Source organism: Lissotriton vulgaris, chromosome 11 (genome assembly GCF_964263255.1).
Source record: "Lissotriton vulgaris chromosome 11, aLisVul1.2, whole genome shotgun sequence".
NCBI lineage: Eukaryota > Metazoa > Chordata > Amphibia > Caudata > Salamandridae > Lissotriton > Lissotriton vulgaris.
In genome coordinates, this window is record NC_141699.1 from 298,830,955 (window position 1) to 298,855,700 (window position 24,746).

The 24,746-nt window shown below is 43.4% G+C and overlaps 1 protein-coding gene across 3 annotated transcripts in view; it reads left to right on the top strand.

Annotated features, from left to right (window-relative positions):
- RNFT2 (ring finger protein, transmembrane 2) overlaps window positions 1–24,746 on the top strand; it is a 277,905-nt gene that overhangs the window by 53,901 nt on the left and 199,258 nt on the right. For all 3 annotated transcript variants that reach the window (XM_086943264.1, XM_086943262.1, XM_086943263.1), the window contains one exon: window positions 9,436–9,935. In XM_086943264.1, the coding sequence (XP_086799390.1) occupies window positions 9,436–9,935 (500 nt within the window). The remainder of the gene's footprint in view (window positions 1–9,435; window positions 9,936–24,746) is intronic.

Genomic DNA, 24,746 nt, shown 5'->3' on the forward strand with positions numbered 1-24,746 from the left:
TCGGAAAGATGTGAAGCGGCAACATTCACTAAAGGACCCGGAGGTTCTCCGAGATGAGCACAAGAAACTCTGTGCCCGAAGGTGAAGAAGGCCAGCTCTGTTGATCAGCAGATGAGGTGGGCTTGATGGAGCAGAAGCATCCTGGGACCGGTTTTGGAGCATCACACCTCATCAGGCAGGCTAGTTTGACTCCAGTGGCATGGAGAGCATGGGACCCACCTCTGGGCATAGCCATCCCTATCGGGGGGGACAAATGCAAAACACGATTGATGGACTGAATGCTGCACAATGTCAAACATTCCCCCCAGTACAGAGATCTGGGCCTAAATCCATTGTATTTTGCTCCCCATGCCATTCCAGTTCAGACCCAGCCATATGAAAATCAGTCTTGACCCAGTTCCCTATGGGAACAGTCCAGCCCGAACTGCCAGGCAAGGTCCTCGCAGAACTGGAAAAAAGCATCTGCATTCCATCTATCATTCATGTGTCTTTTGCTTTCTTGCCCTAAGTGTGCCAAGTGAGCCAGACATGGGTCCTGGGCTCACTGTGCCACTTGATTCAAGCTAACCTGGCTGATGAGGGATGATGCCTCGAAACCGGTCGCAGGCCCTACCTAAACCGGTCCAGTTCAGGTAGGGCCTGGCCTGGCATGTGGGCTGGACTGTTCCCATGGGGAACAAGGTCAAGACTGATTTGTATATGGCTGGGTCTGAACTGGAATGGCATGGGGAGTAAAAAAACTATGGATGTAGGCCCGGATCTCTCTTCAGGGGTCCTGTGCTCTCCATGCCACTGGAGTCAAGCTAGCCTGGCTGATGAAGGGTGATGCCCTGAAACCAGTCCCAGGATGCTTGTTACCAGTCCAGGGAGGACTTGGCCTGGCAGTTCGGGCTGGTCTGTTCCCATTGGGAACAGGATGAACACTGATTTGCATATGGCTGGGGCTGAACTGGTATGGCACGAGTAGCAAAAAAACGATGGATTTAGTTCCAGATCTCTGTAGTGGGGTGAATGTTTGCCATTGGTCAGCATTCTGTCAATCAATTGTTCTTTTTGTATTGGAAAAACCATAGGCAGCAATCACTTGTAATTGCTCTTGAAAATAAAGACTAGGTTATGAAAACGTGTGAGGACACAGTACTGGAACTTGAGGACAGGAGCATGGCAGTGTAGGTGCTGGAAAGCTGATGGAAAAGGAAAGCAGCAACAAGACCTGGAACCACAGGAAAATGTACTTTGACCGAGATTCTCAGAACTGGATACAGTGACATAGGTGAGAAGCATAGATGGCTGAGAAATGCTTCCTTTGGTTGCTCCAGAATGCAGCATCTGCATGGTACCTGTTGAAGGATAATTCTCGCCTCAGTGCCTATTCCAATCATGGAGTCCCACTCTGCAACTCAGGGCAATAGCTTGCTTAATCTCCACAACGGCCCCCACAACGCTAAGGATGCCTGGCCTCCACCTTGGGGGTGCCCAGGAGTGGACGCCTCACAGGGAAAGCCAGGATGGGTTCCACAGCGGTATTCCTACAAGCGCCTTGAGACCCTTGCGGGTGAGTAGTGCGCTATACAAATATCAATTTACATTTTAATACATTTTCTAGATCCCCCTGGCCCCAAGGACTCAGTTAGTGTCTCAAGCTAAATCCGAAAAAAGAGTTGTAAAGCAACCACCCCACAATCGACTGACCAGTATTTGACTGAGATGTCTGATGATGATCAATCCCATGAAACATTACACGGCTAATTAGTGGAACCCCCAATCTCCCTTTTTGTCAAGGAATAACACACTTATGAACACTAGAAAATGAGGAATGCATTTTAAAGATGCATTTTAAAATTAGAAACCGAGTCTAGTGCACACAATATACATTGTAACCACAATAAAGACAAATAAAATGGCGGCAGTAAGGTTTACCGTGAGCAAGAGAAAATACTCCCAACATAATTGCAGCTATAAATTTATAGCCGTTCTATCCCATTCTGCTACTTATCTGCATTAAGCTAATTCTAGAACAGCAAAAAATAAAACCTATTTTGAGTTTCAGAGATGGTTCTCACGTGCATAGCATACCTCTTTGAACACTACACTTTGTGTTTCCTATAATAGCAAGGTCTACTATTCTTGTCACTCGAGGTCAGCTGTGCTGATAAGTTCGGCCAGGGGAGAGGTGAAGGCTAAGTGCCCCTCCGTGTACATTTCTTTTAGAATTGGAGATATGATTCTACATGGCTTGTCGCTCTGTCGACTAGCGTTAGGGTCTCCTCTTCAACCCTTATGTCTTTATGCTCAGGTTTTATAACATTATTTAACTGTTACAGAAACTCTCAGAATATACATTTAGCAGTGAGTGGCATGGTGTAATTTCACTTATTTTCATTCTGCAAGATGGTGTTCTTTTGAACAAAAACAAAAAAACAAGATGTGGTGTTTCAACTTTCTAGAAACTCATCAGACGTCAATACCAAACAATGCAAGACAGAACAGTCAGCAGTTAGAATAAATACTGTCAGTAATTTCAAGCAATACTTAAATATCACATTGAAGAACATAATAACATAAACTAAATATTCTTTCTATTAATCACACATATTCTCTTTTGATTGATTGTCAGATCCAACTCAAGCAGGGGAGTAACCATGGGAGAAAAGACATACTGGCACCTGCATCAAGCTAAATTGCGGTCGCAAAGGGGCAGATTTGCAGAATCAGCCTTCTTGCGGCCGCAATTTTTGCATTTGGGATGCATCAATCCCAAATGCAAAAATAGCAATTTGCGATTGCATTTAAGGAATCGCAATGCCTTAAATGCAAGGCAAGATTGCATTTACAATAGCGATTTCGCTATAATGGACCGCTAAATCCAGGTTATTGCAACCTGATAGTATTTAGCGGAAACTTTGAAAAATGCACTAAAGTGCATTTTTCAAAGTTTCAGGTTACATACACACATGCCCTGGGGGCATGTGTGTGCTCAACATGGGTACACACCACAATTTCAGGGGTACAACAGGGTGTCCCTTTGACACCCTTGCACACTTGAAATTGCATGCGCAAATTGCGAGTACCAATAGGTACTCGCAAATTGCGCAATCAAATTCCCATTCATTCCTATGGGCCTGCAGGCCCGTAGGAATGAATGGGAATCCATTCCTTAATTGTGACTCGCAATTAAGGAATGTTTAGGAATCTCTATTTTTATTGCGATTCCTACATGTATAGGCTTTGGCGAGTCCTTAATTGCGATTCCTTATTAATCGCAATTAAGGACTCGCAAAAGCATATCTTGATGCATGTGCCCCGTAATATTCATAATATTTCTCATTCATTTTCTGGAAAGATGGCATTCTTCATGCGTGGTCACCATTGTGTGAGGCCCCAGTGTTTTCCCTAACATCTTGGCTTGCAAGTAAAGTACTTGCAGTTTGGGGCTTCCCATTAGTCTCTAATTTCTCCTAATAAAGTGGTAATCTCCACCTTTTTTGCTATGTCTATAAAAACAAATTCCTCGGCCAGTATCCGTCAGTGTGTACCCGTCTCATCAGTAAAAGGATACACACCGACGGATACTGGCCGGTCGTTACAATCATATTAGTTTACCTCTCCCCCACTTGGGACCATGGATTTTGTCGCCCTGGAGTGACTCTTCAGATATACCTGCCTTTCCCGAAAAAGAAGGCGCTGCTTAAAACTAAACAAAATACTTCAGTAATAGAAGCATATTACACTTTGACTATTCTCCTCGCCCATTAGACAACGTTTCAGAATGTAAAAGTGTACATACTAATTGCACCCTGAAGAAGTACTTTTGTAAAGGACGAAACGCGTCTGCTGTGTTTTGATCATCTCGATCGTGTTTTAATCCTCATTTGAAATAAAAGAAGAATTTTGGAAGAATACTCGTGACTTGGATTTGAAAAAAAGTCTTTGTCTTTGCTTACTGGTGGTGCACCTGTGCTTTTTGTCTAAATTGCTATATTCCTGTATCGGAATTACATTGTGATAGTGGGTGTTTTTTTCGGTGTGCATACGGATTCTCTGGGTAATTCTAGGGTACAGACATACAAGATAGGGATAGCAGGTCAGGTGCTGAGATCTGTAGGACTCCACTGTCTAACCGTTCTGTCTCCACATTCTACTACTTAAACCTGGGAAAGACACTCAAAACTGTGGATCTTTTCGACCACTTTCATTGCTAAATCTACTTAATAATAAAATATTCTCAAAAATGATAGCGACCCGTCTTTCACTCCTCATGATGCCAATCATATCACCTGCCCATTCGGGATTCGTCCCGCATCGGTCGATGGCTTTGACCCTGCACTCACTTTTCACTGTACCACACAGAATAGACCCTTCCGTACCAGCCGTGGCGGTACTCTTAGATGCTGAAAAAGCGTTCAACTCACTGGAATGGCCTTTCTTGTTTGACTCTGTACGAAAAATGGGACTCCCTTGGGTTTTACCTATCTTATTGAACTGGTACATACGTAGCCCACAGCTTGCATTCGCCTGACCTGAATGATAACTGCGTCACTTCCATTATCGAGTGGAACCAGACAGGGGTGTCCTTTCTCATCCTTGTTATTCATCCTAGCTCTAGATCCATTGATACAACATTCTCAAATGAACAATCTTCATAGGGTTTGCAATTCAAATTGGCATGCCATTGGTCACGCTGTATGCGGATAATATCATCCTTTATATAAGATATCTAAATGACAATTTAACACCAATTCTCCAGGAGATAATACTATACGAAGGCCTGTCAGGCCTGCATATAAATTGTGCAAGTCCGAGCTCTTCCACCTAACAGCGGCAACGAAACCCATTGACAGAGAAGTTCCCCTACTATGGTGTGTCACGTCTACAAAATATCTAGGGATACATATACACTGGGAGAAAGACCAAATCCTGAGGCTTAACTACGACCCAGCGGTGGACAGATTGACTGATCGGGCGGAACGCTGGATCCGGCCCCCCTCTCAATGGTGGGCCGAATGGCTATTATCAAGATGGTGGTATTGCCCCAGTTGTTGTGTTTTCCACAACATCCCCATCCCGCTGATAAATGCATTATTCACGATGTTACGCCCCCCCCCCCCCCTCACGGATGGTCAACTCTGGTCCTTCCATATGAACACAGAGGTTTTAGTGTTCCCAACCTCCAACTCTATTACCTGATGGCACAGTGCTACTTCACTAGACACTGGTACAACCCATATACCCGAATACTGCATGCCAAACCGGAGATAGACCTGGCCATCCCCATACCCCTAGCCGCAATACTACCGGCTGATATGCCGTGTGACCCGCATGACATTCAAACTGTAGCTACAAAAAGCTGGGCTTGGACACAGCTGCTTCGAATGACAGGAGGACACTTGTTGTACTCCCCAGTAATAGCCACTAATCTCTGGATGCCTATCACACAGGAGGCATTGGTCCAATGCACCCTCTCTAGATACTCCTTGAATACATTTAGGTACCTTTTTCCCCGATGGACACGTCTTCTCTTGCACTGAAGATATGCATTTCCAATCTGCTCCTCAGATAGGCCATTTTTTTTACTAAAGCATCTACAGGGGGCACTCAGAGCCCAGATGCCAACATACCCCTTAGAACCGGACGAGTTTCTGCCACTGACTATGAACATAACAGACACAGATGGAGATCATCTCATCTCTAAGTTATACCACGCCTTCTTGGCCTTACTCCCTACCCAAGATGCCAAAATACAGGTTGCCTGGGAGCGAGATCTGGGATGCCCTTTATCTAACCAGAAATGGTATGCGTGCTGTGCACAAACGAAATTGGTGTCTCTCAATCCCCGCCATAAACTATTACACTTTAAATTTCTCTGGCACGCATATGCTACATCTGCTAAACTATGCCGAATAGACCCAACTTGCTCGCCTGAATGCCCCAGGTGCCATTCTCCTCTAACAGACTTCGCCCACATAGCATGGACCTGTCGCAGAGTTGCGTCGTATGGGTAGGACATTTTCACTCTCCCTCATGACACAGCTCAACATTGAACCTTCCCCAATGCTGACACCATTGAGCTATGTGCAGGATGTCCCAAGAACCTCACGTTGGTTTGTAACAATTTCACTCAGTAAACACCCACCCAATAAGAATGCATGGATCAATACCTTAATATACTGTGACACCAATAGCGAGCTCTATGCAGCTCCACGTCTAGACCCCGCGACTTCTGGCAACCATTGAGATCCTACCTTCTCACCCCAGACACTTTGCTGATTTGCATTCACAGTAGATAACACCACTCCAGGCAACAGCAATGACACTGGATGCGTGAGTTAGACGCCAGAAACTTCCCAGGGGACAGCATAGCCTCTACTATTACAGTCCAGCCCACCCAACATACACACATCATTGCAGTCCGAATGTTCCACTATTGAAATGTCTGCACTGCATAAATACATCTATGGCCTATGTATCATGTAATTTGGGAATTGCTTTGTAGATACGATACTATAAAAAAAAACTGGAAAATAAAGTAAGAAAATAAATATTTTATGATCACGCTACTGCCTGCCTGAATTTTTTGCTTCTGATTGGGACACCACTTCCAAGTAAAAGGATTAGTGTAATGATGTTAGGTCTGTTGCTGTACACTCGGGGATTTTTTTTTTTTTTTTAACACGGATTGATTTGGCTTCTTTGTCTATTGCAGTTTTTCTCTTGACTATTTCACAACAACTTTATTCTGACATAGATTATCAAGTATGATAGAAGGGTAAGACTTGATTTGTCAATTAATACTTACATTGTACTCTTTCTGGTAGAACATGGTTAAACGTATGTACATGGATTATATTCTAGGGTCGTTTGGTATTGATGTGTACTTCTTGTGTTAGTTGGTGTAAAAATACACAATTCCTGTTAGATCTGGCATGTTAAATGGTGACCTACATTTGAATGCTTTTGTTGGTTTTCCGGATTATTTCACTGACATTTGGTGGATATGTCTGGTGGCTAAGTCAGAGACTCTTTTCATGAATTTTGAATGTTGAATGGCTATTTCATTATGGTTTAAATTACTTTCAACCCTGATTAATTTCGTAGAATGATTGTTCTTGAATGAAACGTGGATCAGCAGGAAGTGATAGTTGTATATTAAATAATTAACGAGAGATGAACAAGGAGAAAGACATTGAGATTAATACTGCACTGTGGCTTGAGCTACTGTTCTATAACAGAGGCATACTTTTAAACATTATGGGGTGTGCTGCTAGAATTTACTATCACCTAAGCCTGCTGGCTTCCCCTTGAGGGGTAGGGGTGAAGAATCCTAAACCTTTCCCTATCTTAGTTCACCATTTGGATAACGTATGTACTAGGAACTTTGGTGCTGCATTATGCAGCGCAAGAACCAGGTACGGACAGGTAACAATCTGGTTTAACTGCCACAAAAGCATAGAGTATTCTGCAAAAATTGGGCAAGAGTGCATCACATATGGATTCTCTGGTTCTTGGCTTCAAAAAGCCTACACTGTCCTGTTTCTGCCCAGCTGTTCGGGTTTGATAAACGTCTAATCCGATCAGTAGTTATGCACCTGCCTCAGTCTCTGTAAAGAGGAGATTATTGGATGACGGTGCCTCTCGCACTCAAGAGGGCGTGGAATATTGGCGTTCTGAGCTAGAAGAGCAATCCAACACCTGCTTTTTATAGCATTCGTAGTTACAATGAGGGTTTGTGGGCAAGGGGATAAGGGGACAGTAATGGTGAGAGCATTACTTCTTCTCAAGGAAACCCAGGTTTGGAGGATTTTGATCTGTTTTGGCTACCCCTTCAAGTTGTTTGTTTACAGTTAGTAGAACCAGAGATGCAGTATAGTGTCACAAAGGAGGTGCATGGAACCTGTGTTGGTTTGAGTAGACATCTTTACAAATGATGTATTGGTTTGAGTGAATATATTGTAGGTGGTCCGCATATACAAGAAACTCCTGACGACCTCACCAATTGTACTGGTTTAATACCCATCTGCTATTGGTGGGTAGTTAAGTGCATATTGATGTGGTCACTCATCATTTTTGTTCTCCATTAGAAGGTGTGAGTTCATAGCGGTTTTGAGGAGGTAATTTTTCAGAGCTTGTCTGGGAGAATATTGTAGTGTAATGGGGTTTGGGGCTGCCTGGGAGACCTGATGCCTATAATCTGGATTATGTAAATCGAACAAGGGAATACTATGTACCCAAGAATCAAGGGTGACTAAATATATCAGAACAAAGATTCATTAGTGGATTCCATTAAAGGTAAGTAAAAAGATTCGAGCAGTAAATGCCTCAATACAAATTATTGAACGTTTAAAACACAGAAACAGGACCTAAAGATAGTTTAATCCAAATTTGCTTATGTGAAAGGAAAAGAAAGAAGGATAAAGTGCATGTTCATCGTTCACATTCTCTTGGCGCTAAAATAACATGAGGTTCTTGTTACCTAATTCAGTCGTAGTCATTTTATCGACATCGGAAGAATGAAAGGCTAAATGGACCCACTAGGATTCAAAGCTGTGACCCTGAGATCAAACATAAATTCCTGGAGTGGATGTGTTAGTCAGTCCTCTGAGCCATCAGACCTAGCCTGAATAGGGGAAGCCGGAAAGTGTGGTATTAAAGTTTTTATTGCTTTCAGCTAGAGTGAGTGCCATCGTCATATGGCTTTTAGTCACACTAATATTTGGATTTCCAGGTAAGATGTGGAAGAATAGGAAAAGAGAACCCGGCTTTCATTGGCACTGAGGAGGTTATGGAAACAAAACAAGAGCATTTTGTCGCCTAATCCATTCATGTACGGGAAGCAGAGGAAAGATCCCAGAACTGGACATTTTGGAGAAGCTGATATAAAGCGGTGGATGCAGAGCCAGAGAAGTACCACCAGAGACGGAATGGTTGTTTAGTTCCACTGAGCATACTGGGACTTCTAGACTTTTGGTTCCCATAATCAATTTCTTGCTAGAGGTATCTTTTATGAAGGAGAAAGTTTTATGTTTTAGGAAATAGGTTGGTACTAAATTTATGACCACTTTTTTCAATCAGTAGGAATTTTCTGTACTCATGAGTGTGAGGAGTATGTCAAGACAATCAATTTTCTTCCGGTAGACTTGTGTGTTGCCTAAGATGTCTTGCCTACCACAAAAGCATAGATAACTTTTTTTCTTCTTTGGATTTATGTATGCTACCTATAGCTTTATTTGGTTTAGGATAGTCCTCCACTTTCAGGGATCAGTGAAGAAACTATGAGGAACAAAGCAACTCTTTCCAGAGACCGGTTTTGATCAATGCCATCTCACTATCACATTGGGTTGCATGTCTTCCTGGTATACTTGATGCCATTCGGCTATTCTTCATTTGACATTCGTTTCACAATTTTTACGCATTGCAATTGCTTATGTGTTTTTTTAGGAGCAGAAGTCAGACTCTCAGCTCAGAAACCAGCTTGGAGGAGAGTGGGGTATTTGAAGGCTTGGCATCCTGTCCTTCCTCACATCAGCAATTATTCTCTGGACTCCAGTCAGGTGCCATCACCGTACAGTCGGCTCTCGTTTTGGGGTCCTCAACTGGTGCTGGCGAGGTTTTCATTCAAATGCCACCCCCAAGAGATGAAGGAGCCCTTCGTCTAGATGGGGGCCCTTACCACCACCACCACCATCACCACCACCGGCCACAGCTGCAGCAGCCGCCAGCTCTGCCACAGCAGCCGCAGCACTACCACCATGGTCACCCACGCTCATCTCTCTTGCATGTGGCTACAGACCGCCATGGCCCCACAGAGGAGGGCAGCGACGAGCCTGGCACCCCAGCACCTGCCCTCTCAGAACTGAGAGCAGTTATCTCCTGGCTGCAGAAAGGACTCCCGTTCATCCTTATCCTACTGGCTAAGCTCTGCTTCCAGCATAAACTCGGTGAGTCCATTGCAGACATGTTGCTGCTGGTCATGGGTCCTGCTTTGAGCAGATGAGGAGGTACGGTGCCCTTGCAGAGTTTAGTATCCTATGCCACACAGATTGATCAATGTAATGGATTACATCTTCATCACATTTTGTAATAGTTGATCAAATGGGGTTCCCTGATTGTGAATGTCTCTCAGTAAGAAGAAGTAGGGTCTTGGTCCCTTTTTATTGCATGTTGACATATGATTCAAATGTCGCAGCATGAAGATTGCCTGCTTAGAGAATAACTAACATTCATTGTTGTAATGCCTTGCTCCCCTTCTCTCTATTTTGCTTATCCTTTCTCTTGCTCTCTCTATTCAATTCCTGTTTCTCTCAGATTGTGTTTTATTCTTATCAAGTGTGCTCTTAAGTTTACTGATGGACTAAGAATGGGCCTATGATTCTTCACCCAGTCCACCAATTAAGTTAAGAGTCTTGATCTCCAAGAGAATGTCACGCTGGGACGGGTAGGCTGGACTACTGGAAGATTGATCTACACTGCAGGTCAGTTCCTCTAAAAGGCCTGCAGACTTGGGGTACAGTCGTACAGACATGGTATGTGACGCTCCCCACATTTCTACAAGCATTTCAGAGGGGCTGGTCTGTCACTGAATATTTCAATTTTACTGTAGTCAACACCTGTGCATGATTATTGATTTAGCCTGACCACTTACCAAACATCTATGTAGCCACGGGTTTAGCATTTTGTGAAATGCAAGCTAGTCTGGTTGCTAGCTGAGTGTGCAGGAATCTATTTTTCCTACAGGATATAATTGAGGAAAATACATTTTTACCATAGAATGTTTACTTTGTAATTGCAGACTCGGTATGTTTGTTACTTTGGAAATGATCGTCTTTGTGCCTTTTAAAAAATATATTTTATACTACGGGAAAACCCCACCTAAAATGTGATAAGGTCTCTAGCTGAAGTTTTTTTTCATGTGAAAAATCATTGAGAATTGTTCAGTGATTCAGGGGCTAGCTAGTAAAAATGTAATATTTTCTGCAGCACAGGCGAAAGATAAGGCCTTAATTTCCGAAGAGGCATAAACCCCGCCATCCCCTCCGCAACAACTGCCAGCCATAATTTTGCATGTTTACATAGAAGGCATGGCTGTGGCAGAAAAATGATGGAATAGTGACAGCCATCAGCCTGTTGCATGACCACACCTTGTAGATGTCCTTTAGTCTAAAGGAAGTACAAGTATTCTAACTTCCCATTCAGAGCTGGGGAAACGGGTTGCGTCCCATGAAACTCGAATGAATATACCCAGGAGGAGTTAGTGGTAGGAGCGTAATATTACCTGTCTGAGACGGCGAGCACATGCAAGAGATCTGAATAAGCTTTTCCCATAGTTTTATTAGAAACTATTTTAGTGCAGACTATATGCAAAAATTTACAACTGATTTTAAAACCAGTGTGGAAAATGTAAATGAATAAAGAATATAAGTGCAGAGGGCTTTACATATTATCTGAATTTCCTTGTTACTAAATCTTAGCTAATCTTTAACATTAAAAGGCTTATTATCATGAGGGGTGCATTACATTTGCCCCATACCTGAAAGGCACAAGGCAGACAGCCAAGCGCCTGCAAGGTGTTAAATAAAATTAAAGGGCGTTTATAACAATCTCAGTCTGCAACCTTGATGAAACACGGACAAGTTACCTAGAAATTGAAAATACTTCTCTTCCTGTGAGAGCTAAAATTGCTGACTTTCTACTGATTCTATACAACACAAAAGAGAGAATTGAGGGTATTTACAGTCAAGTAGGTCATATTAGGTTTTTATTGACTTCTCCTGGTTGTGGGTCATCATAAGATTTTCGAGAGATCATCTCACCCTCAAATTATCGAGGCATGCTACATCATTTGATGACCTCTCACACCGGGGTAGGAGCAATGCCACCCCAGCGGACTGATAAGTTCTCTAAGAACCCATCTGTGCTTTAATTTTCTGCTCTATTTTTTTATACTTGAACATTGGTCATGATAAAGAGAGTCACTCTTTTGATGTTATCTTGGAAGGATCAAGCTATCCAGGCTGAATGAAGGCTGATAGCCAGAAACCGGTCCTTGGATGCTTGATTCCGTTCTGGGAAAGACATGGCTTGGTAGTTCGGACTGGACTGTTCCCATGGGGCACAGGGTCCGAGCTGATTTGCATATAGCCAGTGTCTAACCCAGGGTGGTGTGGAGTGCAAAAAAACGATGGATTTAGGCCCAGATCCTTGTACTGGGGTGAATGTATGACATTGTTCTACATTCTGTCCATCAACTGTGTTTTTTGCAATCTTGGAAGGATCGGCATCCTTTTTTTAAAAACTTTTCTGACAATACTATTGAAATTCTGTAGGCTTATGGTTGAACCATTCAGTTAACTCTGTGCCAACTCTCTCCCGTGGTTCCTTATGATGGAGGAGAGTATAAACAACTACAGTAAACAGTACAAACCGACTAACCATCTGGAAATGGTTGGAAGGAGAGGCCGGGTATGGTTTATTTTTGTGGTTTTCGAAGAACTAGACATGGAGTAAACTCATGTTTAATGGTGCTCAAGGCTAGAACGTGAAGGATTGTTCACCATTGATAGCTTACATAACATTACGTTTGCTTATATTCATTAGAAGGTTTTGATGAGTTTTTTAGATTGTGATTACATTTTGGTCCATTATGATTGTATTATTGTTTTTTAACTGGATTGTACAGCACTCAAAGACATGTACTACCAAAAATTGTAATCCAAATAAATATCAGTTATTTATTATCAATGAGAAAATACCTCTCTAGGTACTTGCTTTCGCTATTAACTCAGGCAGTGGTCGCAGAAGAACTTGCTGTGATTGTATGCGTGGTTCATTCTAATCTTCCCCTGAGTTGACAGCCAGTTGTTAAAAAGACCTCCCTCCGTTCATAAAGTTTCTAAGAGCCATCATTAAGCTGTGAGTCGAAAGATGTAACTACTTAAATGAGATTGATTTAAAAACACCAAGACGCATTTTTGGCTTTTCTTTTCCTGAAAGGTTAAATGCTCTTTAAATTATAGCCAAAGTGGCATGCAAGGTGTGTGATTTGTATTTCAAAGGACCACGAAGACTCTTGGTGTCAGGCTTGCACAAGTGTTAAACTTAATACTCTAAAAAGATGAAGAGAGAATTTCTGGTTGCATATGTCAAGGAGCTCAGTCTATCATCGAATGCTGGACTTTTTTTTCCAAAACTGCACGTTATGACTGATAGTCGTTTGAAATGGGGGTCTCTAGTTGGCAGAGGTAGTTACCTTTGTCCAAGTAGGGATCCTTCTTCCTAGTCAGGGTAAGGGGGATACACTTCTAAAAAAAAAACTGCTCACCACCCTTGGTAGCTTGGCACGAGCAGACAGGCTTATCTCAGAGGCAGTGTGTAAAGCATTTGTGCATGCATTCAGTAACACAGTAAAACACTACAAATGGACACCACACTAGTTTAGAAAAATAAGTAAAACTTTAACTAAACCAACAAGACCAGAAACAACAAAAATCCAACATATAATACTGTAAAAATAGTTACTGTCCAAAATAACGCAGGAATAACGTGAAAACACAGTTCCTCCGACTCATTAGCTCTTTTTGGGGCTAATGCGATACTAAACACAATAGAGTCTAACAATTCCAGCCAACCGGGTTGGTACTTGTAAGCTAAAGCGTCGACAGACTCTGAGACTGCAATGCGCTGTATGCAGGACTGAACAAGAGTCATCTACAGCGCTTGCAGGTGGTCCAGAACGCGGCAGCGAGATTTGTTCTTGACCTACCTAAACTTGCCTCTGCCACTGAAGCCCGAAAGCAACTTCACTGGCTCCCTGTTGAGTACCGGATCCTTTTTAAATCCATGTGTCTGGTGTATAAAGCCTTAGCTAAATCCAGCCCTACAGGCATGGGATCCATTCCATCTCAGCATAACCCCGGTAGGAATCTTCGCTCCAGTCACAAACTTCTTCTCTTTGTACCTCGTGTTAGAAAAGCAAGATGGGGAGGCAAGGCCTTTTCTAACCTGGCACCTAAATGGTGGAATGCCCTCCCTTTGGAAGTAAGATCCCGTCCCACTCTACAAACCTTTAGATCCGCTCTAAAGACCCACCTTTTTACACGTGCATACCCTTAGTGGTGCTCTGCAAACTTTTTGATTGGTTTTGATAGGCGCCTTGACACCTTCGGGTTTAGTTTGCGCGTTATAAGTTGCTTAATAATAATAATAATAATGAGACAGTACCTTTCGTGTTGCGGCCGACACAATGGTACGAGCCAGTCAGGGGCAACTGTCGCGGTTGCGATGTGAGATGGAAGCGTTGCAGCATGCGGTGTCCTCACTGCTCGTTGCAGGCCGCGGCTCGTTGATGGAGGCAGGGAGACAAAGGCTTGCATTGCAGAGTGAGAAGGTGCTCGATGTCGTGCTGGGAAAGGTCATAATGCAGTGACTGAGCCGGTTGATGTGTGTCGGGCAGCGACTGAGTCGGTTACGTCTGTGCAACATGTAGCGTTGCGGAATGCGGTTCCCACAGGACGCGGTGCAAGCAGCGGCTCGTTGACGGAGTCGGTGAGACCAGGGTTGTGTTGCGAAGTGAGGCAGTGCTCTCTGCGGAGCCTTCAGGACACGGAATCCTGCTACAGACTCTTCTGCGGTGACTGAAACCAGCAGTTCCAAAGACGGTGCCCAGAAGGACGGTGAGGTATTTGCTGTTACTGAGATCTCTTGAACAGGGGCAAGCTCCACTTCAAGCCCTTGGAGATACCTTCCCAAGCAGGATACACACACATTTCCTCTCCTAGGCTGAAACAGCCACAGCAGGCCAACCGCAGACAGCACAAAGCAAAGGGCAGTAGTCCTCATCCAGTTTCTCCAGCTCTTCTCATTGGCAGAGGCTTCTCTTGAAGTCCAAAAGTATTCTAAAAGTCTGGGGTCTGGGCCCCTCTTTTTATACAGTAAAATCCTTTGTTCTCTGTGGCAGAGAAGCTCTTTTCCCAGCCAAGACCATTTCTGTTCTCTCTGGTGCAGCTTCCTGGCAGGAGGTGGAGACAGCATTGTGGAAGGCAGACCAGGACCATGCAGGAGAAAAGAAACATCCTCCCTCTACTCTAAATGCAGCCCAGGTCTATTCAGCCCAGCCGTGACTCATCCAGACTCTCTGGAGCCACTGCACATCCCCAGCCCCTGTCACTCGAAAGCCAGGCAGTTAATACACATCCTGGCAGAGGCACACTGGATGGCTAAGCAAGAAAACACCTACTTTCTAAAAGTGGCATTTTCAAACGCAGAATGTAAAAATTACCCTCACTAAAAGATGCATTTAAATATTTTGAGTGAGGGCATACTAAACTTTATTTTCCTACGGGTAGTTATGTTTATAAGATGTTATAAGCAAACTCCCCATTCTATCCTATGGGAACAGGTAACCTTGCAATAGTGAAAAATGAAATTGGCAGTATTTCACTATCCGTACATGCCACACACACCCCAGGGCATGTCCTAACTTTCACACACACTGCACCAAGCTCACATGGGTACCTTGGGCCTACCTTAGGGGTATCTAAGATGTAAGAAAAGGGAGGGTTGGGGGCAGGCAAGTGGGTGCACTTGCCAGGTCGACATGGCAGTACCAGACTGCACATAGGCTCTGCATTGGCAGCCCTGAGTTACATTTACAAACTGCTTATGTGGTGACACAATCAGTGCTGCAGCCCACTAGCAGCATTTGATTTACAGGCCCTGGCACACACAGTGCATTGTACTAGGGACTGACTAGTAAATCAAATATGCCAATCATGGAATCACCAATCCATAACAATAATATAGAAAGGGAGCGCTTGCACTTTTGCACTGAACAGCAGTGGCAAAGTGCTCAAAGCATCTGGACCAGCAAAACGAAGTACAACACACAGCATAAACACAGGAGGCAAAGGCAAAAATACAGGGGAAACCCACGCCAATGATGCTAGGACTAACAACCGCGCAATCGGCTGTTGGGTAAATAGTGTATTTGAAAAGTGAATCTATGTGATCCGCCCATCATCAAAAAGAATGTTGTTGTTCTGCATTGCTAGTCTCAAGTTTCGTGGGGGCTTCCATTGTGTTCCTGGTACTCGCTTCATGGCAGTGGTTTACGCCTTATTAGGATTCCGGAGGGAGACTGGGAATCCCAAGAGACAGGGTCTGAAAAACCACCATCTTCCAATGCTGATGGTGTTAAAAAATCATGCTCAAGGGAAGACCTTTTACATAACATTTGCAAATCACCATCTTGACAGACCCATCACTCACTGGGGCATTCAGACATGTGGATGTTCTTGGAGTGCAAGGCCAGCGGATGAAAGTGTAGTAGCTGCTGTACATCAGCCTGCTGCACCTGATTACAATCTCACTAAAGCCATTTTTTGCTTTAAAAATCGTGTCTCCCACCTGAATAATGTCTTTTGGCATGTATGAGTCACTAGTGAATTCAAAACCTTCATGGATTCAGACGTCTTTATCCATGATGCTGAAGCAATGCAGGAAATAGATGCACTGATTCTCAAGTTTAGAAGCTTGAGCATTGGCAGGACATGTAATACTTCAGCTAGAGTGCTTATCATGAGAAGATGGCGGACATTGAATACTGAAGTCACAGTGTGTTAAAGTGACATAATGGAGCTCTAGACTTAATTTTGCCAGAAGACATGCATCCACTGGCAGTGAGAACCCCTATGCACAGCGTTGTATTTAATTTGCCAGAACGGAAATTATTCAGGAGTTGCCAGCCTCTCTTTGTATTTAATTATAAGTTTCAGGCCCGATGTCTCGGTGAGTTAGGCACTCCCTCCATACAGAATCAGACACGAAAGGGTCAAGAAAAGGTTTGTGAAAGTATTTTCCCTGTCACATTTGGTGATTTTCTTTTAATTTTATATAGACCATGTATGTACTTGGCCAACATAGCTTTTTAATAGGCTGCTAAATTGTTTTCTTAAATAAGAAGACTGGAATTTTCTAACTAAAATCAAAGAAAATTGTTTCTTTTTAAAAGTGCTCTGGGGCAATATAGTCCTAATGATTTCCTTGTAGATTCCCCTGGAGGAGAGATAGGACTAGAAGTAACTATGCCTTCTGAGCATATACTTGTCTTTCATGAGCATGGCACGTTTGGTAGATGGGAAGTGTTAGGGGTGGGACAGTCTCTTTTGCTCAGGTGAGGAAGTTTCTAGGGAGGGCCTGTCCTTTGTGTGACTGGTTACTGTTACAGAGAGGCTGAATGACAGTCATACACTAGATCTCACACTTTATTGTGCTCGTGTTGTGGGCGCTCCAGATTAGAGTAAGACTCCGTGCTAACTGCCCTAAGAAGCCTTTTACTAAAACACACTGTGTTCTCCTTCATCCCACCCTGATCTTTACAATGAAAAGGGGAAGTGCATCTCTAGCAAAACATTTAAATACAACATTCCTAATTTAGCTTTTTCCTTCCATCGGATTTTATGAGACTGTGCACCTTATTCTTGCTAACCATTGGTAAAGTGTTTTTGCTCTTCCTTTTAAACATTATAAGATTGTCATATACCTAAATGGCATATTTATTTTGCTTGTAAGTCCCTGGTATATGGTAAAACATGTACCAAGGGCCTGTAAATTAAATTCTACTAGGGGACTGAAGCACTCATTGAGCCACCCACTAAAGTACCACTACAAAACATGTCTTCAGGTCTGCCATTGCAGCCTGTGTTTGCAGTTTTAAGCTGCCATTTAGACCTGGAAAAAGAAACATTTTTCCAGGCGTAAATCTTCTTTTTTAATAATTCGAAGTCACCTCAAAGGTAGGCCCTAAATGCTCATACGGCAGAGTGCAGTGCACTTACAAAGTAGGACATGTATATTTACGGTTTAACATGTTTTACATATCTCTAAAGTCATTCTTCACTGTGAATAGTAAGGGCCATAGACTACCAGTGGTTTACTCTATTACATTTAATAGAAGATATATTCAGTTTTGGAGCAGCTAGAAAAATATTTGAAAGTCTCCTTTTAATCGTAATTTAAACTCCAACTTAGTGGTAAAGTCACAATTTTTGTTGTATTGGAAATGACACTTTTAAACACCTGTAATTTTCCTGCCTTAACCTAATACTTCCTTACTGCCAGTGTCCAGGTGTTACTTTGCTCCTGCTGGCTCTATGGCGTCAGATGTTTATTTCTTCTAAACAATGGACAAAAGGCTGTGTGTGTGGGAGGCGTGGGTCTTCCTGTCAGGATAGCTTGCCCTAATTACACTTCAAAGGCACTGGTGCTGGCACACACAGGAGGGTTATATGTCGTTACAACGCATTCCGTTGCAACGCATGCCTTTACCACGCATGCGTTACAACGGAATGCTATTTCCAGCCATAACCTTTACCACGAATATTCCTTTACCACGCATACCTTTACAACGATTTTAGTTGTAAATGTATGCATGGTAATGGCATACTCTTGGTAAAGGTTATACCCCTCCCCTGTACCCTTACGTGACCTCCCAGCCCCCAATCCTTCTTATAATTACCCCTGCCCTAACCCTCAATCCTTATATATATCTTTTAAAAAAAAGAAAATTCCCTTTACCTCTTCACGTCGTCTCCTCTCCTTCATCTTCCTTGGTAACGTTGTACATCGTAAAGAGGAAGTGAAAGTTTCTTTCCGTTTCCTCTCAAACGACGCCGATTGCCTCCACTTCGCGTCATGACATCAGGTTCGGTTTTTGGGGGGGGGTAGACCACAAGCCCCCTCTTTTTCCCACGCCTTTTTTTTTATTTTTGGGGGGAGACGACCAAAGCCCCCTTTTTCTAATTTTAGCCTTTACCACACATGCCTTCACTACGTATCTTATAGTAAAGGTATGCGAGGTAAAGGCGAAAATAGTAGCCACGCATGCGTTGTAATGCATGCATGGTTAAGGTTTGCCTGGAAACGGCCGCGTTGTAGTGGCCATTTCCCACACAGGAGAACCTGACACCAGATCTTTCTTTCACTAGGCAGACTTGAGCCAAACCCCAGAGGAGAAGGGGAACTGACCAAAACCAGTTTAGGTGGTAGACAAAAGATTGTCCTCGACCTACATGGTAGCACTTGGCATAAAAGTGGCATCCTGAGAACCTGAAATCAGAACACTTCAGGACCTGGTTAGACTCAGAGGAAGAACTACCATGCTGTCTGAAGGAAGACTGGGCTTGCTTGCCTTAAACCCAGAACTCCAGAAGTGACTCCATGGGTCAATCGGCTGGCCTTCTGTGTTAACTACAGGGATACAGCAAGTTTCCATGGGCTTTTCCAGCATCAAAGCTGACCAGACCCAACTGGACCTGAGCTGGTACTTTCTGCTGGCCTCTGTGGAGAGAGACCCAAACCCCCAAATGCTGCCATCAAGGTCCTGGCCCCTTCAAGTAGTCAAAGTGCACTTCTTCCTGCCTAACTGAAGGTTTCACTGGTTCTGATGCAGAGCCCTGCTGTGCAGCTGCCGCCTGAAACCTTTACTATGTCTGGTGCAGATTGGTGCAGAGCTCCTCAGATCAAAGAAGCGCTGCTCAGTCCCCACACCAAAGTCAGAAGGTAAGCCAGCTGAACAAATCTGATCCTGTAACTGACCCATACCAGACTGTAGTTGACCTCAACTTACTTGTGGCATGGTCCCACATGACCGGATACCCAGAGTTGGAGCTTTGTGCTTCTTGGCGCTATTTTAATCTAAAATTTTCTCAAAACTAATATCTCTGGTCTCGCTGATTAGATTTTTGTCGTTTTGGTGTCATTTTAATTATTAAAATATTCCCTACTTTTCTAAATTACTTTGGTACTGTTCTTGTGTTGTGTTGTCACTTTATTGCTGTTTGAGTACTGTATAAATACTTTACTCATTGCCCCTAAGTGAAGCCTGGATGCTTCTGTTCCTAGCTACCAGAGGGTTAAGTAGAGTTTTATTTAAGTTCACTCCGACAGGGATTGTGATTTATTATTTGAGGTGGGTGCCAACCCTCTTAACTAATACCCCAAATTCTAATGCTGATCTCCTCTACCACAACTATTAATACTGCCAACCAATGCATGAACTCACATACGCTTTTCCCACTAAAGATCATGCCGAACTCTTATTAATTTAATCTACGACATAGACACTGAAGTAAATATATGGAATAGTTTCCTTTAGAGCACAAGACTAATCTCAGTAACCAACAATAACCGCAAAAAAATGTACCCTTGGGTTCCGGAGCTGCGTGCTGCTTGGTGTAAAGCACTACAACTCCTCATCAGGGATAGTAAGTGCTATATAAATGCAGTTACCAGTATAATACAATTCAATACATAACCTACACTAAAACTAATATACCACTCAGCATTCAGGCGATTTTAGTTCGAACAGACTGCTAAATAACCCCCTTTTACTGCTTGACACTCTCACACTCACATAAGACAAAACTGATGAGGGCCATGTCCACCCAGTACTGTACCAGTGTACAGCAGTAAACCACTCCTTGCCGTCTCATTAGACATAGACTAAATGTAGAATTTTGCCACATGCCACTGGCCATCGGAGGACTTTAATTTCGTTCATCACTGTAGGTTCTGACTGGCTATATACTATGATTGTCATTGTGAGATGTCTAGAATCAATCACGTATGGGATGATTTTAACAAAGTCCATCCCAGCTGATCTCTTCCTATTTATCTCTGAACCCAGGCCTGCTCAGGACCATACACTTTAAGCAGAATATCTCCGGATTGACACCCCAGTGCAGTGACCAGGAGAGTGGACTATGAACATAAGGAATACCATAAAGGGACCTGCAATGCTGCTCAAAACTTCCAGCTTACTAAAAACTAGAAAATGCTTGTACATCTCGCATACTTTTTCATCCATCACAATGCTAAGAAATGCGTCCAATAACACTATAACCACTCCCCAGTGGTCATCACGTGTGACATGAAAACACTGTCTAAACCAGGAGAACACACTTCCAACCACACACCCTACGCGGTGTTGCATGCTACCTATGTAGGCAAGTGCTTCAGCGCCCCACAGCGGCGACATTTAGCGCTATATAAATGTTGCAATGCAATACAGAAAGGAACTCCATTAAAACAATGGGAACCACCACTGAGCTATGCACACGCTCGCGACATACCATATTTAAAAGCAAGATAACTCTCTCTTAGTCTGTGGTGCACTTTCATTCTTAAAATTAAGTATTTCCACGTGATGATAATACCGAATGTTCTAAGGTATCTGAATTCAGTTTGGATCCTGCCAATGGACTCTTCAACTGTTAGTTGTTTCCAAACGTTTCACATGTACTCTGAACTGAACCACTAGGTGGCAGGCTAATGCAACGCCAGTGCAACTTTTAACTACCGAGTTGCAATTGAATGTCATTGCGCAGTAATTTTCCATTTTACTTGAGAGGTATTGAGGCATCAACTTGAAAAGGACGACATATTATCTTTTAAACGCACATTTCAGGAAGCCCTACCAATAAAATACTCCGCCTGTTTTTTTTTCCTGCTACCTCTTCAGCAGGGCCCGACCTGAAGAGTGAACGTACTCATTGAACTTTAGAATACATAGATATATATACCTTCGGGGTGATTGCTGCATCGTCAGGTAATAACTTACCGAACACTCGGGCACTTCTGAACCGATTGCTTCAGGTTTTGCATTATTTTCTATCACGAGATTTGTTTCCCCTAAGTAGCCCCCGCCTCCACCGTTTTCCCTGTAGGGTTTTTAATCCCTCTCGACGTCCTATACTTTCATAGTGCCAGTCAGGTAGGCATTCTGCAGCAGTTATGCGGGGGGGGTTCTTCTTTCCACATAAACTTACATGGCACACTTTTCATGTCATTTAATGCAGGCCTACAAATTCCAGGCCAACAGAAAACCGATTGCGTTTTGTTAGTATCATTTTCTAGGCATCAAAAGGTTTCGAAAAGCCATGGTCTTCCCGATGGGCGAGAGGGGTGGGGGAGGAGGGGGGGGGGGGGGGAGGGGGGAGTGGGCATCCACTCTTTGGTCCAGGCTTCAACTTGTTTGTATTACATTCAATCCATGTTTCTTTGTGTGCTTAATGGGGTTTCAAGCAGATTGCGCTGTAGCCAATCATTTGTGTATTTGGAATTAAATGATTCTAAAAGCTGGTTGATGTTGCATCGATTTTTTGTAACGATTGTTTATGGGGACATATTTTGTCTAAATAAACTAAATTTGAAAGGGTACTTTTTTGCATATGCCTGTTTGGCTCCATGACTCACCCGAATTTAGTGGGTAACTCTTTTATATCTAATCTTCCTAGTTACCAATCCCCCTTCTCTCTCTCCCCTCCCCCACACTGAACATCATTCTATTCAGAATAGAGAAAAGGCCTGTCTACCAATCTTTAAAACAGAACTTTCTGGGTCAATCTCATCCTTTCTTTACCGTCAGTGCTTCCCTACTCCTACCCATCCCTCTGACGCCTGTCCTAGGACTTTGCCCTTGGATAAGTGTTATGGGATCATTAGAGTGTGATAGTCGGCTGCATGGCTCTGTTTAGAGTGGGACAAGCCTGAGGTCCATTACAAATCTACACTGAAAGTCATAGTGCCCATTCGTCCTAATCAAGGTACAATCTTGGCAGCTTGGCCAAGGTGGTGCCTGGACTGACGTGGTCTGTAGTAAGCACTATCAGGCAAAATGCTGGTTATGCCATCTTCTGCAGTACAACCTTGTGAAGTTAATGTCTGTAAGGATATCCCTTACTTGTGAGCGGTCTTTGTTCTCTGTATATTTCGCAATAGGAACTTTAGGTTTAGAGAATTCTCATTGCGGAGTTTGTTTTTCATCTGGACTCAATTTTGAGAGAAGCCATCGTGATTACTAAAATGATTCTTCGGGCAATGGAAAGCATGAGTATGGTTTAAGGTTTCTTACATAAAATATACTTTTCTGTTATACACTGTTTGTCTTTTGACCTCCTATGTTAGCCAGCAGGCACAGCCTCCCATGTATATCTAACAGTTTCCAGCATATTTATGGGACGAAATGTGTCCTCTAGGCCACTTCCAAAAAAGGTGACATCGTGGACTTGAGGAAACAAAATTGTAGATTCTGTCCATCTCCTCTCATCTCAGTCTCTCGTAACCCCATTTTCTGTTTCTTTTGGAAGTTTGATTATTTTGAATACTTTAAGACCTTAGGCCTTGTCAATTAAAACAAAAATGCTGTCTTCCTATACAGACCGCATTCCATGTATAATTTGCCAGGCCATGTTCCCCTTTGACCCGCTGGCCTCCCCAACTAGCCTTTCACCCTAGGGGAAGAGGTGCTCCCTGCAAAGTCTCACTAACATATTTAATATGTCCTTAACTCAAGCAATGGTCCCTATTAAATGGAAACAAGCAAGAGTCAAGCCTATTCTTAAAAAACCCCAGCTGATCCCAAGGAGCCCAGCAACTATCAGCCCATCTCCTTACTCCCCTATTTTGGAAAGGTACTTGACTCGCTTGTCAACAAACCGCTAACAACCTATCCGGGAAACCACAAGCAGTTGGACTCTTCTCATTCAGGCTTTAGGGCTGGTTACAGCACCAAAACTTGTCTGGTTGAGGTAGTCGACAATAAATCAGACTCGCCCAGGACACTGGACAATCGGCCATACCGGTCCTGTTAGACATGTCGGCCGCCTTCAATACCATCTCCCACAGTATATTAGAACTGTGGGAGATGGGTATCAGAGGAACAGCCATAAGCCGGCTCAGAAGCTATTTAAAAGATCGAACTACCGTAGTGCAACTGGGCACTCTTGCTTCTTGTGGCCGGATGGTAGACAAGGGAGTACCTCAGGGATCTATATTCAGTCAGTCCCATGCTTTTTGATCTAAATGTGGCACCCCTGTCCAAGCAGATTAGTTCATATGGGTTTGATGTATTATCTTACCCTGATGACACCCAGCTACTAATCACCCTCGGTCCTAACCCAGCTGACACCAGAATCAGATTCAAAAACTGTATGATTCATATCAATCTCGGGGTGCAATCTAACTATCTGCAGCTCAGTGCCAAGAGGACCGAGATCATCTTATTTGACAAGGCTCATGAACACTGGTCCAATGACTGGTGGCCCCTTAGTCTTGAACCTTGTCCTTCTCCTAAACCCACAGTGCGTAACCTTGGAGTAAAAATTGATGATAAACTATCCATGAAAGACTAGGTAAACCAAATAGTGAGCACCTGTTATGGCCTAATGAGGAGCCTACGTAAGATCTTTCTATGGATCCCTTTAGAGTCCAGAAAACCTCTTGTCCAAGGTTTGATCATCAATCATCTTGACTATGGAAACGCTTTGTTAGCCTCAATTAATGAAGAGCTTGTCACCAGGCTCCAGGTTTTACAGAATATAGCTGCCAGGCTAGTATTAAACCTTCCTCCTCTGTCGTAGTCAGCCCTCAGTTTGAAAACCCTTCACTGGCTCCCTATAAGGAAGCGGATCCAATTTAAGATCAGCTGTCTGGTGCACAAGACCATGTTTGAGAATGGACCAAACTATCTGGCCCAAAAACTAAAATGGTACCTCCTTCATAGAAACCTTAGGTCTGGAAGTAAACATCTTCTCATCCCGCTACGGGTGTGGACCACCATGTATGGTGGCTGCTTATTTTCCCAACTAGCCCCCCGCCTGTGGAAAGAACTTCCACTTCAGCTTCGCCCTATTTGAGATCATAAACAGTTCCGAAAGAGGCTTAAAACCTGGCTGTTCTGACCGCTCACCTTTCCC